Here is a 17,315-nt window from a genome sequence, read left to right as displayed (position 1 = left end):
CTACGTGGTTATAATGTATTCAATTATGTTGATATATTTATAGTGTGAATATTTACTTAAAATACATGTTTTCAATAATTAATATTTATAAGAAAATGTATTGGCAGGCATGGTGGCTCATGCCTGTAATCCCAACACTTTGAGAGGCCTAGGTGGGCAGATCACTTGAGGTCAGGAGTTCGAGACCAACCTGACCAACATGGTGAAACCCCATCTCTATCTAAAATGTTAAAATTAGCCAGGTGTGATGGCACACCCCTCTAATCCCAACTACTCAGGAGGCTAAGGCAGGAGAATCGCCTGAACCTAGGAGGCGGAGGCTGCAGTGAGCTGAGATTGTGCAATTGAACACCAGCCTGGGCGACAGAGGGAGCCTCAATTTCAAAAAAAAAAAAAAAAAGGAAAGAAAATGTATTAATCCTTTAAGACTTAATGGGGGGAAAAAAAAGACTTAATGGATATTGTTTGAATTTCTACAATGAGAAATGTGGGGCTCTAAGCCTGCTCTATAGGACAGAACTAGAAGAGTGTCTTAACCAAAGAACTGGCAAGTTAAGTGGAAAACTTGAAAACATTTATTAATCATAGGGAACATGTCTCCAACAACACACATAATTCCATTCAGCATCTGACCAAGCTTTGTGATTCCCTGGAGTCAGAGGTTTAACCATTCCTCTAATGCCAAGAAAGGCGTCATTTCCACAAACAGTTGACATAACCGGTTAGAAATAATACTGAACATTTATGGGGCTGTTATGTTAGGCTTAAGCCTAAAGTTTCTTAATATGTATTAAGATTTGTGCCTAAGAGATTTTACTCATGCAAAAGCCAGCATGTTTCTCTGGAGGTCACTGAGATTTTAAGTTCTTTTTTGCCTTACTCCACTTTAAGACAACTGAGAAAACAAATTCATAACTATAAACGATACAATAACACTGTCAAAGGCTAACTGGAGCTGCAGATTCTATATAAATTTAGATCACCCCTTTCATTTATTTTTTATCTCCTCAAGGTCCTTTAAAAAGCTTCTACGTTTGCTTTTTGCTTATTTTTATGTATTTATTTGAGACAGGGTCTCACTTTGTCACCTAGGCTGGAGTGCAATGGTGTGATCTCGGCTAAATGCAGCTTTGACCTCCCCAGGTGAACCCTGAAAGCGATCCTCGTGCCTCAGTCTCCCAAGCAGCTGGGATGACAAGGGCACACCACCATGCCTGGCTAATTTTTGTATTTTTAATAGAGACGAGTTTCACCATGATGGCCAGGCTGGTCTGGAACTCCTGGCCTCAAGTAATCTGCCCACCTTAGCCTCCCGAAGTGCTGGGATTATAGGTGTGAGCCACTAAGCCCAGTGAACATTTTTTTCAAATGGAGACTAAGAAACATAACTGAAGCTTTTATTGATGACAAGGGCACAATATAAACTGCAATTACCAATAAGAATATAAGAATGCTCTCAAAGATCTCATGCTAACCAGCTTTTTGGTTCTTTTTTTTTTTTTTCCAGTAGTACGATCTCAGCTCACTGCAACCTCTGAATCCTGGGTTCAAGCAATTCTCGTGCTTCAGCCTCCTGAGTAACTGGGACTACAGGTGCATGCCACCACACCCATTGACTTTTTTTTTTTTTTTTTTTTAAGTAGAAATGCGGTTTCACCATGTTGGCCAGGCTGGTCTCAAACTCCTGACCTCAAGTGATCTGCCCGCCTCGGCCTCCCAAAGTGCTGGGATTACATGTGTGAGCCACCATGCCCAGCCCTTTCTTGGTTTCTTTTGTATCAGCTGTTCTAACTGCATGACTTTAGTCAGTCATCACAGAAAACCTTGAATGCTTGATCCCTTTCCACAGATATTCCACAGGTAGCATACTATTCTTTTGTGACCTTTCTTCACATTAAAAAATATAAAAAATATTTTAGGTTGGGCACAGTGGCTCACCCCTGTAATCCCATCACTTTGGGAAGCCAAGACAGGTGGACCACTTGAGCTCATAAGTTCGGGACCAGACTGCGCAACATGGTGAAACCTTGTTTCTGCCAAAAATACAAAAAAGTAGCCGGGTGTAGTGGCATGAGCCTGTGGTCCCAGCTACCTGGGAGGCTGAGGTGGTAGGATCACTTAAGCCTGGGAGGTCAAGGTTGCGGTGAGTTGAGATAGCACCACTGCACTCCAGCTTGGGTGACAGAGTGAGATTACTTTTTCCAAAACAGCTTTTTAAATTATTAAAACATTTAATATTATATTTAGTATTATAGAACATTTAGTATTACATTTAGTATTATAGAATATTTAGAAAATGAAAGGGGGAAATCACCAAGATCACCCTTGCTTTTCTTCTCTTATTTTTCCAAGATAGGTAATACAGCCGTGAACCTGGCCTGCAATATACTCTTGATGCATAACCACTTTGGAAGAATCCTAGCAATCTCTAAAATAGTTCTGAGATCCAAATATCCAATCACAGCAACTATCTTTGAGAAACTCACACAAGTGCACACAGACTAATGAATTAGTATGTCACTGCAGTACTGTCAGTTATTGTGAAAAACTGGAACCCACCAAATGTCTGTAAACAGCACAATTTTTATATATTCACAAGAGAAAACGAATGCTAGAGCTACATGCATCTACGTATACATGAATGCCTAAAATTCTACATAGGAATGTCTCTTTTGCAACATATACTAACATATATGTGGAAATTCTCTTCAACTTTCAGACACAAACTATATAAAGTTTTTTGTGTTTTGTTTTTTGAGATGGAGTCTCACTCCGTCGCCAGGCTGGAGTGCAGTGGCGTGATCTCTGCTCATTGCAACCTCTGCCTCCCGGGTTCAAGTGATTCTCCTGCCTCAGCCTCCTGAGCAGCTGGAACTACGGGTGTGCATGCGCTACCACATCCAGCTAATTTTTGTATTTTTTAGTAGAGATGGGGTTTCACCATGTTGACCAGGATGGTCTCAGTCTCTTGACCCTGTGATCCGCCCTCCTCAGCCTCCCAAAGTGCTGGGATTACTTTGGAAGTGAGCCACTGCACCTGGCTGCCTTTTTTTTTTTTTTTTTTTTGGAGACAGAGTCTCACTCTGTCACCCAGGCTAGAGTGCAGTGGTGAGATCTTGGCTCACTACAACCTCCACCTCCCGAGTTCAAGCAATTCTCTGCCTCAGACTTTGGAGTAGCTGGGATTACAAGCGCCTGCCATCACGCCCGGCTAAATTTTGTATTGTTTTTTTAGTAGAGACAGGATTTCACCATGTTGGCCAGGCTGGTCTTGAGCTCCTGACCTCGTGATCCACCAGCTTCGGCCTCCCAAAGTGCTGGGATTACAGGTGTGAGCCACTACGCCCGGCCTAAAGTTTTAAAACATGCCAAGTGTATTCCATAATGTGATTGATTTATGTACATAAACATTACAGTAAGCCTAATACCCAATTTTATTATAGTAAACATGATAAACACCCAATTCAGGACAGTAACTATCCTGAGAAAAGAGGAAAAGGAATGGGGGAGGGGCACTTCAATTTTATCTGCAATTTTTTTGTCATATAACTAGTCTCTTTTCAAATTAAATGCAAAATCTTGTTTTGTTTAGTTAGGATTTCATTTAGCGTAGGATCAATAAGCAATAGAAGCAAAAAAAGCTTATCAAAAAACCAGCAAATAAGATGTTAAAGTTTAATAAAGTTGGGTGATAGGTACATGGGTGCCTGTTACACTATGTGCCATACTTACTGTATGTCCTTGAAACATTTCACAACAAAAACTTGAGAAATAATATTTGGGCTAAAAAAAACAAACACAACTTCAGTTCTCTGACTATTCTGTCATCAAACTTCAAATCCCTTTACTATGAATGAGATTATGCACAGCAGCCCACAAAAAGAAAACTATTTTCTAGGCTATAGCAGCTTGTCACAGTATGTGCTTAGAGTTGAAGAAATGAAGCTAAAGGCAACATTTAACCTTTGGAACAAGAAATGCTTTAGAGGTTATATTCTATTTGAACTCTAACAATATAGAACTGTAATAGTACTCGAAGTTAAACAAGAAAGTCAACTAAGTGAATAAGACTTGGTTAGTCAGATCCAAAATTGTTTCAATTTGATTACACACTTCTGGTAGATAACTTGATCCTATTGCTTGATTTGATCCTATTGCTCAGGACTGTCCCAATTTTAAAACTGAAAGTCCTGTGTTCCAAAACCTCTAGTTTTAGACAAACTGGGAAAACTGGCCATCCTAGCTTCTAGGCACATCAAAACTCTCCAGCTGGGAAAGAATTTTCAAATTATCTAGTAAATTATCTAATTTTACTGATGAGAAAAGTGAAGAATCCTAAATCTTCAGAGTGTAAAAGGAAGTTCCAGGCCATCCAGTGCTCTAGTTCAATTGCTGAATTCACAGACTAGTCCTCTACAGATTTTGCTAGAGTGGCCTTTCAGCCTTTTGTGATTGTTTGTAGTGAAAAGTACACACAAGCCTACAAGGCAGCCCAGATGTATAACTGTGGGAAAATTAAAAAAATAAAAAATACAGAGCCTCTCTATGTTGCCCATGCTGGACTCAAATGCCTAGACTCAAGCAATCCTTGTACCTCAGCCTCCTGAGTAGCTGGGACTACAGGCATCCACCACCAAGCCAGGCTATGAGAAAGTTCTTTTTATTGATCCAGACCTTACTGCCTGGTAACTTCCACCACTGTTCCTAGCTCTGCTCTCTGGTCCTAACAGAGGAAAATCTGACCCCACACCTAGTGCAACTGGATAGGTTACAGTTGGCCTTGTGTTTTCCTCTATTCTGGTTCCGCCTCTAAAAATCCTACAGATACTCCAACTGCCTCACAGAACATCCATGAAGTCTGCGCTCCTTTTCTTTCTTTCCTTTTCTTTCTTTTTCTTTCTCTATTTATTTATTTATTTTGGTTTTTTTTTTTTTTTTTTTTTTTTTTTGAGACAGAGTTTCGCTGTTGTCGCCCAGGCTGGAGTGCAATGGTGTGATCTCAGCTCACTGCAACCTCCACCTCCTGGGTTCCAGCGATTCTCCTGGCTCAGCCTCCCAAATAGCTGGGATTACAGGCACCCACCACCAAGCCCAGCTAATTTTTGTATTGTCAGTAGAGACAGGGTTTCTCCATGTTGACCAAGCTGGTCTTGAACTCCTGACCTTGGGTGATCTGCCCGCCTCGGCCTCCCAAAGTGCTGGGATTATAGGCATGAGCCACTGCGCCCCAGCCTCTGCTCTCACTTTATAATGATTAGCTAGCAGAGCTGTAGTCAGATTTGACGTCTGTGTATGTAGCTGGTGAGGAGTCTCTTTGTCCCACAGCACAGATTACATTCCTTTCCTGAATCCCTCTTTGAACTCTTAGAATTTCTACACTTATTCTTGCATTGTACAATCATAATGAATATTTACTGAGCACTAACAGGAACTGTTAGGTACTGAATACAGTAAATAAAATAAACTCAGCCACAGAAGAAGAAGAGCAAGATAGGTAAAATAATAAACAACATGAACTCTGAGGTGCTGCACACCTTGGGAAGCTGGAGAAGGCTTCACCTGAGGTGGTGATATGTGAGTTAGGTAGGAACTGTATCAACACCTGTGTGTTAAACAGCCCTGTGTCCCCCAACAATCAGCTGAAGTTCAACAAATATATTGTAAATTTGGTAAAGTAGAGAAAGCCTGCTCAGCCCCCTAAGCATTTCTTAGAGGTAAGAGAAGATGATAAGTGAATCCAGCCTGGCAAAGGCAGTTTCAGAGACTGACACTGTACCTGGCTACGTACAGTATTGCTCAAGTGGTTGTCCTCGGACATCTGTGCATTCTGGAAGTAGGACAACGGTGCAGGTAACTCTGTCATTGGAGCAACTGTATAGAAATACTGTTTCACAGAAAACAAAGCCTCTTGAGGTTCTGAAAAGGGAAAGAAAAACAGAACTTTGTACATTACAATTATACTATTTTAAAAAACACTTTCATAGATTACATTAAGCAGAAACAAACCTTTCTTTCATGTGTTCTCCTCCAGGCCAAGCTGTCTAAGGACCTCAAAGGCTGTTGTCACTTGCAGGCTCCCAGATTAGGTCTGAAATAGGATTTCACCAGGTCATCCATTGTTAGTTAAATCCTAGTAAATTCATTTAAACCAATCAAATACTTATAAGACCAATTTGTAAACCAGGAATGTATTAATTTATCACCACCTTCAACTAACTGACAAATTTACTATGAGCTCAAGGTAGACCGCTTTAGCAATAAGTAGAACCACCTGAGACACCAAACATTTTTCAACCACAAAGATACTTAATGACTTCCAATTTCTAGCCAAGGAAGCTGAGTAATCTTAAGGAATGTTCTCCTCAACATTCCTTTTTCTATGAAGACCAATTCAACCTAATCTTTATATTTTCATAAAATCGTTTGTCTAGCACTTTTAATTTTGTAAAATTCTACAATCTCATCTTATCCTTATCACAATGCCCAAGGCAGGATGAAAAGATAACATGCTTATTTTACAAAAGGAGAAGGGAATCCAGAGAAGTTCAGTGACTTGCTTAAGATGACACAACTGGGTAGACTTGGCAAGAATCGCAGACTTGGCCGGGTGCAGTGGCTCATGCCTGTAATCCCACCATTGTAGGAGGCCGAGGCGGGTGGATCATGAGGTCAGGAGTTCGAGACCGGCCTGACCAACATGGTGAAACCCCACCTCTACTAAAAATACAAGTATTAGCCAGGCGTGGTGGCATGCACCTGTAACCCCAGCTACTCAGGAGGCTGAGGCAGGAGAATCACTTGAACCCAGGAGGTGGAGGCTGCAGTGAGCTGAGATGGCGCCATCACACTCCAGTTTGGGCGACAGAGCGAGACTCCATCTCAAAAAAAAAGAATGGCAGACTCCTGACTCCCAGTCTCAGGCCTCTCCTTTGATCTTGGGACAGCCTTATTTACAGGAATGACTGTGTCTCTCAGAGTTCACCCACCCTCCTGGGGGGCCACATTTCCATTTGCCTGTCTACCTTAATTTCCATCAGCCAATTCTTTATGATTTCAACTTCTCCTTTTCACAGGTCTTCAGAAATACAGGAAAAATCCATGTACATATCTAACGCTAATTAATACATTACCATATACATATTTACATTAAAAAAATGTTCTCAATGTCCTATTTTATTTTCACTTTTAACATCAGGATACTCTTTCCTCTAAATATTCCATTTTTTTCTTCTAATGATTTTTCATAAAAAATGCATATAGTAACTTTTCCTCTAGCAAAGGTATCAAGTTCAAAATAACTCTTAACTACTTGTATTTGTATCATTCAAATCATTACACATTTTTAACCAAGGTGACGTTCTACTTTATCATACATGCTTTTATATACCATGTCCATCTTTCTCCTCCCTTCACCTTCAGCCCATTGTCAGCTAGCATGAAATCAGTGAAATGCAAATTCATATTAACTGAAAACATGGTGCAAATTTGCTTAAAAAATAAAGTGGTTAAGGCCAGGAGTTGCAGATCAGTCTCCAGCCTGGGCAACATAGCAAGACACTATCTCTAAAAAACACGAATTAGCTGGGTGCAGGCGGGATGCATATGTAGTAGTTCCAACTGCTCAGGAGGCTGAGGGGGGAGGATTGCTTGAGTCCAGGAATTAGAGGCTGCAGTGAGCCAAGATCTCGTCACTGTACTCAGCCTGGGCAACAGAGTGAGACTCTGTTTCAAAAAAAAAAAAATTTTTTTTAAATGAGATTTTTGTGGAAATTTAACCTATATTTAGAGTTACTGATACCTTTGTTCCTGTCTTTATTTTGAGACACAGTCTTGCTCTGTCACCCAGGCTGGTGTGTAGTGGCACGATCTTGCTCACTGGAACCGCTACCTCCTGGGTTCAAGCAATTCTCGTGTCTCAGCTCCCCGAATAGCTGGGATTACAGGTGTGCACCATCATGTTCAGCTAATTTTTGTACCTTTAGTAGAGACTGGGTTTCACCATGTTGGCCAGGCTGGTCTCAAACTCCTGACCACAAGTGATCCACCCACACCAGCCTCCCAAAGTGCTAGGATTACAGGTGTGAGCCACCACGACCAGCCCTGTTCCTGTCTTTTAATAAGGACAAAATTAAGATTTCACAATACAGACAGTCCCTGATGACAGTTCAATGTAAAACTGTTCAGCTTTAGTATGATGCAAAAACAGTATGTATTCAGTAGAAACTGCACTTTTTGAGTATCTATACAAGTTCACTTCAGTGAAGTAAGTAGTCAATAAATTGCATGAGGCCGGGTCGGTGGTTCATGCCTGTAAACCCAGCACTGTGGGAGGCTGAGACGGGTGGATTACTTGAGGCCAGGAGTTCATGACTAGCCTGGCCAACATGGTGAAACCCCATTTCTACTAAAAATACAAAAAAAAAACCAAACTGGTTGGGTGTGGGTGGTGGGTGCCTGTGGTTCTAGCTACTTAGGAGGCTGAGGTGGAAGGATCACTGGAGCCAAGAAAGTTGAGGCTGCAGTGAGCAGTGACTGCATCACTACACTCCAGCCTGATTGACAGAGTGAGATCCTGTCTCAAAAAAACAAATAATAAAATAATAAAAGTACACTCCATGATGGAAAAACCCATAGAAATCTCATATAATCCCTCAGAAACAAAGCAAGTAAACAAGACAATCTTAGCCAAATGAAACAAGGCAAAGAAAGGGTAATGCAAGCAAAAACAAAAGGTAAGTAGGCTGGATGCGGTGGCTCACGCCTATAATCCCAGTACTATGGGAGGCCGAGGCAGACAGATCACTTGAGGCCAGGAGTTCAAGACCAGCCTGGCCAACATGGTGAAACCCTGTCTGTACTAAAAACACAAAAATTAGCTGGGTGTGGTGGCTCGTGCCTGTAATCCCAGCTACTAAGGAGGCTGAGGCAGGAGAATCGCTTGAACCTGGGAGGCATAGGTTGCAGTGAACCAAGATTGCGCCACTGCACCCCAGCCTGGGTGACAGAGCAAGACTCCGTCTCAAAAAATAAAATAAATAAATGGTATATAAATAAACTATATTACACTTACAGGTTAAATATGAGAAGTGATTACCGTGCACTAAACAAGATTAGTATAATCTTATACCATAACTTTAGTAGAAATACTATTAACTAATAAGACTGATTATTCACTAAACAAGAAAGACACTGTCTACTTATATGTAAAACTTAAGAGACAGACACTATTAAACTAAGGCTTAATAAACTAATGTATTATATTCACTTTATCCTTTTACAGAGGAAAACAACGTGGCACACAGAAGTTAACTTGCTTAAGGTCACATCTGGCAAGCAAGGAGTTGGAATTCACAGAGTACACTATACAGCCTCTTTATAAAACTCCACGCCTGCCCCGTAGGAGTTTACAGCAATGAGGATTACGGTATTTTGAAGCGATTTTGATTACTAGTAAAACTATTACTTGGAAGTAAATGAGATCTTAAACTTCAAAAACTGCTCTAAGTATAAATTAAAAACTGAAGCACCAAAAGCATTTTTAATAATCTCAATATCCTAGTATTTATGTTTTTTTAAAAAAGGATAAGCTGGCCAAGCGCAGTGGCTCACACCTGTAATCCCAGCAATTTGGGAGGCCGAGGCAGGCAGATCACAAGGTCAGGAGTTCCAGACCAGTCTGGCCAATATGGTGAAACTCCGTCTCTACTAAAAAATACAAAAATTAGCCAGGTGTGGTGACGTGCACCTGTAGTCCCAGCTACTCAGGAGGCTGAGGCAGGAGAATCGCTTGAACCCAGGAGGCGGAGGTTGCAGTGAGCCAAGATTACGCCACTGCATTCCTGCCTGGGCGACGGAGTGAGACTTCATCTCAAAAAAAAAAAAAAGGATAAGCTATAATGCAATTTTTTTCTTTTTTTTCTTTAAGAGATAAGGTCTCACTCAGTTACCCAGGCTGGAGCACAGTGGCAATCATAGCTCACTGCAGCCTTGAACTCCTGGCCTCAGTCGATCCTCTCACCTCAGCCTCCCAAGCATGTGGGACTACATGGCTGGCTAGTTTTTTATTTAAAGAAAGGGTCTTGCTATATTGCCCAGGCTGGTCTTGAACTCCTGGCCTCAAGCAACCCTACCACCTCAGTCTCCCAAGTAGTTAGGATTATAGACCTGAGCCCCTGCAGCCACTGATCATTTTGAAAGAAGTAGTTTCCATTTTTACCCTATGCTAATAGGATCTGTTCAGTTATTACAAGAAACCATACAAGCTGGTAAAAACTGGTCATACTGCAGCTTTCTCAGACAAATTCTGTAAAAATCATCAATAATAAAGTAGTCACTTTAGCATTTTCCAATACTATCCTCAAAGTTCTTTTCACATCTATTCTTCCATTTGAGTCTTAAAGAAACCTCATGAGGGGCCGGGTGCAGTGGCTCACGCCTGTAATCCCAGCACTCTGGGAGGCCAAGGCAGGCAGATCACAAGGTCAGGAGATAGAGACCATCCTGGCTAACATGGTGAAACCCCGTCTCTACTAAAAATACAAAAAAATTAGCCGGGCATGGTGGTGGGCGCTGGTAGTGCCAGCTACTTGGGAGGCTGAGGCAGGAGAATGGCATGAACCCGGGAGGTTGAGCTTGCTGTAAGCCAAGATCACGCCACTGCACTCCAGCCCAGGCAACAGAGCAAGACTCCGCCTCAAAAAAAAAAAAAAAGAAACCTCATGAGGAAAGGAATCTGAACTGACATGTAAAAAAAACTCAGAAAAGGTAAAAGATTTTGCCTGCACAGAGTTACAGAGCGAGTGTACACCAATGCCGGTTCTAGAACCCAAGTCTTCTGATGCCCAGTCCAGGTCTTTTCCAGTTCACCCAGAGAAATCTTGTGCCTCCCTTGATGCTTCCAAAGATCACAATGCTACAAGGTGAGCCTCCCTGGGAGAGCTGCTCTTTACAGGGGCCTCAGTAGGAAGCACAGGCAGGCAACAGGGCTAGGTCTTCAGTGAGGCCTGGTGAACAAACAAGCGCTACTGGGACAAAGAAAGGGGCAGGCAAAGCTAGATTTGATTTTGGTCCAGTAACAGCTGAAAACAATTGAGGACTGCAAGGAGGTCAATGACCCCACTGTTCAGGCTGCATGGCAAAAGACACCAGGAGACTTTTTAACATTCTTAGCTGTGAACATTCTTAGCCCTGTAAACAACAACAACAACAAACAGTTACTGGGATCTGAGGCTCTTTCATGGGACCTGAATTGAGGAGTAGGTGGGAGTAGGGACAGAATCCACTTGGGTGTTTTTGCTCTCTGGTCACCTGCTGCAAACTGACAGAGCACAACACTTGAATTCACTGACATCCATTTCCTTAATCTCAAGACACTTGCTAAATCAGACAAAAGGAAAACGAAATCCTTCTCTGACGGGAAACTAGAATTTATCTGTTATATACAAAGAGATTAAAAAAGCCCCAGGAGAACTACAAATAATCTCGAAGCTCAGATGTGCTGAACACAGAAGTCTGTCTAACCAGAAAACCTTCTATCCATTAGCACTGCAGAAATTATCACAGGAGCAATGTCCAGAATCTCAAAATAAGTGTATTAAAAATCTCATTCAAGAAAGTACCAACAGAAAAGTATTAATACGTCTTTTTCTCTCACTGTATCCCAATGTAACAACAAAACCTCCAACTCCTACAGAACATAGTTACTTATTGATACATTTTCTTTTTTCACCCTCAGACATAAATATAAACAAAATCTGTACTGTGGAAAAACATCTTCAGGAGACTTTTAACCATGATCTCTAGCACAAAGGGCTTGTGGCTTGTTTTAATGTCTCTAAGCTACTAGACTAGTTTCTCTTGCACTGAGAAAACTGCTACAAGTATTTTCTGCTGCATCTGCACTGCAATGCTAAGTTTTCAAGTGTCAATGAGCTTGTGATTTATTCTTTATTTTACAAAAGTATTTAATCACCCTTAGTGTTACTTTGAAAGCTTCTCCCTGGACAGGCAGCCCAAGTTCTGATGTTATGAATGGGCTGGAAAAGCCTCTACTTGAGTTTTTAAAGGTTCACATCCAATAGTAAATGTAACCGAACTCTAAATTCCAACCTATAATTGAAACTATTACTATTATGGAGACATAGTTTCGCTCTTGTCGCCCAGGCTGGAATGCAAGGCCGAGATCATGGCTCACTGCAACCTCTACCTCCTGGGTTCAAGCGATTCTCCTGCCTCAGCCTCCTGAGTAGCTGGGATTACAGACGCCCACCACCACGCCCAGCTAATTTTTGTATTTTTAGTAGAGATGGAGGTGTCAACCATGTTGGCCTGGCTGGTCTTGAACTCCTGACCTCAGGGGATCCACCACCTTAGCTGGGATTACAGGCATGAGCCACTGTGCCCAGACTATACTTGAACAATTTTTTAAAACAATTTTTTAAAACTAATTTTAAAACTTTAGGAATACATCCTCAAAAGACTCCTCTGGTTTTCAAGAGACTAGGAGCAAATCATTTCTCCAGCCCTATAAAAGGCTTTGTGAAAGCAGTAGACGCTAAAAAGAGCAAGGGTAGTGATACATCCCATTTGGTGATTTTTTTTCCTCCTCCTCCCATCCCACGCCACCTGTTAACCATCTGTGGTAGATTAGATTATTATTCAGCCAATATTCACTCCCTCCCCCAGCCTGGCCAAGGGAGGAATACACCTCTCTCCAGTGATGTTCTAGACTCTGTAGTTTGCTTGGCTGCATGGTGACTGCAGTCTACTACCCACTCCTAAGTCTTTGGGCATGATCATATGACTTGCTTTGGTCAATGCAATCTTAGCAGATGTGGCATAAGTAGACACTTGAACTATGCTTGTGCAGTTGGGCTTGACTTCTGGTACTTCTGCTGGTACCTTGAGAAAAGCTTACCATGGATAGCCACTGCCCCTTCAGCCTGGGCCCCAGAATAAGGCATACAAATAAGAACTGCCCCCACTGATCCACAGACCTACCTACATTGAAGCAGAGCCTTGAGTGAGAATACATGCTCTGAACCACTGAGTTTGGGGGAGGTCTGTAATCCAGAGTTACTATAGCAACTTGTTTTTAAATAATGGTTATGTTGGCTCAGAAAATGCAATAAAAACGAACAAAGACTTAGAACTGCAAGTCCAGAATCCCTTATCTGTAACCCTTAGGACTAAATGTGTTTAGAATTCAGATTTTTTTGGATTTTGTAAAGGTACTATGCAAATATCAGATGTTATATAATGTCCCTACAGGGTCTTAGAAGCAGAAAAGCAAACACATTATTAAGCTATAGTGAAACAAATGAATAGTTTTGAATCACATTAAAAAAAGAAAATAGAGACTATAACTAAGCCAGATTTTGCTGTCAAATTAGTTATGAAAAACCTTGGCCAGGTGCGATGGCTCACACCTGTAATCCCAGCATTTTGGGAGGCTGAGTCAGGTGGATCACAAGGTCAGGAGTTCGAGACCAGCCTGGTCAATATGGTGACACCCCCCCCCCGTCTCTACTAAAAATACAAAAATTAGCCCAGTGTGGTGGCACACGCCTGTAGTTCCAGCTTCTTGGGAGGCTGAGACAGAAGAATTGCTTGAACCTGAGAGGCGGAGGTTACAGTGAGCTAAGATTGTGCCACGGCACTCCAGCCTGGCTGACAGAGCGACACTCCGTCTCAAAAAAAAAAAAAAGAAAGAAAAGAAAAGAAAAAAGAAAAACCTTTTAGTTTCTGGATTTCAGAACTGTGGATATGAGACTACTGTCCTACATACCTTGTATAATTATAAAGAATCTTTCCCAATAAGTTATTTAATTTCAATAACTGTAAAGGAGGTATGATTATTCAAAATCATTGTCTAAAATTCTCTGTGGAAATGGACAGAATACAACTAATTTTTAATGAAAAACTGATTATTTATGTCTAATTAATTTGTAAATCACTGGTTATATTTAGCATTGTCTGCAAACTTTCTTTTGTTTTGATCAACCTAAAACAAGAAACCATACAAGGCGTTGTGAAAAGCCAACACTAATACCTTTTTCCTCACTCTGTTACCCAAGCAGGAGTATTAATGCCTTTCAATCAACAAACACTGGGTTTCTTCTTTATAACTACACACTATGATGACGGCTGGGAATTCTAATGTATCAGGTATTACTTCTGTTTACTTAAGGAGCTTACTATCTAAAGAGCAAAACAAGTACTACTGGTTAGAAATAAAAGTATGTTAGGTATATTATGTTAAAATAAATTATTCACATTGGTTTCATCTGTTTCTTCTTACCTTTTTTTTTTTCTGATGGAGTCTCGCTCTGTAGCTCAGTCTGGAGTGCAGTGGTGCGATCTCGGCTCACTGCAACCTCCCCCTCCTGGGTTCAAGCGATTCTCCTGCCTCACCTCCCGAGTAGCTGGGACTACAGGCACCCGCCACCACGTCCGGCTAATTTTTTGTATTTTTAGTAGAGACGTGGTTTCACCGTGTTAGCCAGGATGGTCTCGATCTCCTGACCTCGTGATCCGCCAGCCTCGGCCTCCCAAAGTGCTGGGATTACAGGCGTGAGTCACCGCGCGTGGCCACCCAGCCTTTTTATTTATTTACTTTTTTTGAGATGGAGTCTCGCTTTGTCGCCCAGGCTGGAGTGTAGTGACGAGATCTGGGCCTGTAGCTGGGACTACAGGCGCCCGCCACCACGCCCGGCTTTTTTTTTTTTTTTTTTTTGTATTTTTTAGTATAGACAGGGTTTCATCGTCTTAGCCAGGATGGTCTCGATCTCCTGACCTCGTGATCTGCCCGCCTTGGGCTCCCAAAGTGCTATGATTACATGCGTGAGCCACCGCGTCCAGCCTCTTTTTACCTTTAAAAATGTGTTTATGGGCCGGGCGCGGTGGCTCACGCTTGTAATCCCTGTACTTTGGGAGGCTGAGGCGGGCGGATAACGAGTTCAGGAGATCCAGACCATCCTGGCTAACACGGTGAAACCCCGACTGTACTAAAAATACAAAAAATAATTAGCCGGGCGAGGTGGCGGGCGCCTGTAGTCCCAGCTGCTGGGCAGGCTGACGCAGGAGAATGGCGTGAACCTGGGAGGCAGAGGTTGCAGTGAGCCAAGATTGCACCACTGCACTCCAGACTGGGCGACAGAGCGAGACTCCGTCTCAAAAAAGAAAATAAAATAAATAAATAAATAATAGTACGTTTATTAGAAAATTTAAAATAGGGATAATCACCATGTGGTTCTCCCAATGTGCATGCTAATAAATTTGTATGCCTTTTCTCCAAAAGAAAAACAAAAAAGATTTTTTTTTTTTGAGACAATCTCACTCTTTTGCCCAGGCTGCAGTGCAGTGGCATAATCTTGGCTCGCTGCAACCTCCTCCTCCCGGATTCCAGCGATTCTCCTGCCTCAGCCTCGCTCGGGAGCAGCTGGGACTACAGGCGCGCGCCACCACGCCCAGCTAATTTTTTGTAGAGACGGGTGTTTCGCCATGTTGTCCCAGCTGGTCTCGAACTCCTGAGCTCAAGTATCTGTCCCGCGGCCTCCCAAAGTGTTGGGATTACAGGCGTGAGCCACCGCGCAGGGCCTCACATTGTATTTCTATTGGCTAGTGCTGCTCTAAATCTTCTGTTCCTTCTGCTACACCAGGCCTAACAAATCCCTGCCAACCTTTTCCTTCCTGAAGCCTCCCTCCCTTTCTCAGCTCTGGCGATCCTGCACTGTGGTGGTTCCCCAACCACACTCATTCTCCTCAACTGGCTCCTTGCTCTTCTTCCAGCCCCTCGTTAGAAGTGTTCCTAAGAGTTTGCCTTGGCCTCCTCTTCCCCTTTCTTAGCTTAAAGACTTCTCCACTGCTCCAACATCAACTGGAAATCTATGGAATTGACTCCTGTTTTCAGCTCTAGTCCTGTTGATAGGACATTTTCACCTGTTGGCACTCGCAAAGTGACACTTCCAAACCACTTCCTCGCCCTCCTCTCTAAACCAGTTCTTTCTTCCTATTTCTGAGAATGTCTCTGCCATGTTCTAAACTGAAAACTTCCTAGTCAACTTCACACTTTATTCCCTGGTCCTCAATTGGTTACCATGTCCCGTTCGTGTTTCTTCTAAAGCCTCTGCCACCACCGCAAATCGAACTCTAATCACATCTCACCTGAATTATGGAAAAGTCACCTCAATTCTCTCACCCATTCCAGCCTCCACTATAGATTAATGTGCCTAAAGCAGAGCTGACCACAACGGTAAGAATCTGAGAGGGAAGTAGCAGCAAACACAAGAGGCACTGGACCTGCATGCCTCGAGACAGCCCCAACCAAGAAGAAAGCATCAGACCCCGTTTTCCGCCTCGAACGAGAGGCGTGCGGACTTCGCCCAGAGTGCCCGTCGCCCCTGGACAAGGACACACCCGGGGCGTGAGGCGCGGAGTTTCACCAGTTGCTCAAGCAGACCCAGCCCAAAACGCTTCCTCTTTCTCCTGCTCCACTCCAGTCCAGACGGCTACTAATCCCGGCCCAAAGCACCTGCGCCCTGAGATATCTTTGAGCAAACAGCATTTCCGGACCAAGGCTCCGCGGAATCTCTCTCCACCCGGCCGCGCCCGAAGCCCAAGAAACGGGCCGCCCCTCCCGGTTTCCCACACGGGGTTCCCTGGCCCCAACCCGGCCACGTCCCGCCCCTCATCTTTCAGGACACCGGCTCCGCGGCCCAGGCGGCGACAAAGGGCCGGGCCCTGCCCGCGGCCGCCCTTGTCCGCGGTGCCTTACTGTCTTCCCCGCACTCCCCATCATGCACATACGCTTAGCCGCCGCCGCCGTTGCTGCCGCCGCTCGCAGTTCAGGTTCCTTCCAGACCAGCCGCTGTTTTGTTTCCGATGTGAAACCGCGGACCCCGGAGCTGCCTGTCCCAGGCCCCGCCCGAGAACCCTCACCGGTGTCGTCATTTCCGGCTCTGGCGTCGTTGGCTGCCGGCCCACGGGGGAGGGGAGGAGCCAGGAGGAAGGGGGCGGGGCCTCCGGCCTGGAGCAACGATTGCGGGAAGAACCCAGAGCTCCACCTTGGCGGTCCCCACCTGACGGAATCCGCCCAGAGTGTTGGCGTGGGTTGTCGGGGTTCTGAGGCTGCTCTTGAGCTGAGGACGAAAGCCCCTATATAAATTGGGCCCAGCGTGTGCTTCTCCCGGCATACAAGCGATGGCCATCCTAAATTTAACACCTGCCATTTCTGTAGGGTACCTATTTGCGAATCAGCTGCATCACAATCAAGAGAATGCTGTTAAAATTGAAAATATCTCTGCCCTCTCCGACCA

The 17,315-nt window shown here is 43.5% G+C and overlaps 1 protein-coding gene across 4 annotated transcripts in view; it reads right to left on the bottom strand.

The window, feature by feature from the left end:
* Window positions 1-16,939, bottom strand: part of PSEN1 (presenilin 1) — an 80,314-nt gene extending 63,375 nt beyond the window's left edge. Inside the window, exons 1-3 of one of the 4 annotated variants that reach the window (XM_015453975.4) lie at window positions 16,775-16,939; window positions 6,007-6,088; window positions 5,777-5,916 (exon numbers count right to left, since the gene is read on the bottom strand). In XM_015453975.4, coding sequence (XP_015309461.1) covers window positions 5,777-5,863 — 87 coding nt within the window. In that variant the 5' untranslated portion in view covers window positions 5,864-5,916; window positions 6,007-6,088; window positions 16,775-16,939. The remainder of the gene's footprint in view (window positions 1-5,776; window positions 5,917-6,006; window positions 6,089-16,774) is intronic. The other 3 variants (XM_073997701.1, XM_005561705.4, XM_005561706.5) reach the window with 3 other exon arrangements.
* Between the last annotated feature and the right edge of the window lie 376 nt (window positions 16,940-17,315).

The sequence above is a fragment of the Macaca fascicularis genome, chromosome 7 (genome assembly GCF_037993035.2).
Source record: "Macaca fascicularis isolate 582-1 chromosome 7, T2T-MFA8v1.1".
Taxonomy (NCBI): domain Eukaryota; kingdom Metazoa; phylum Chordata; class Mammalia; order Primates; family Cercopithecidae; genus Macaca; species Macaca fascicularis.
This window is presented reverse-complemented; position numbering and strand designations above follow the sequence as displayed.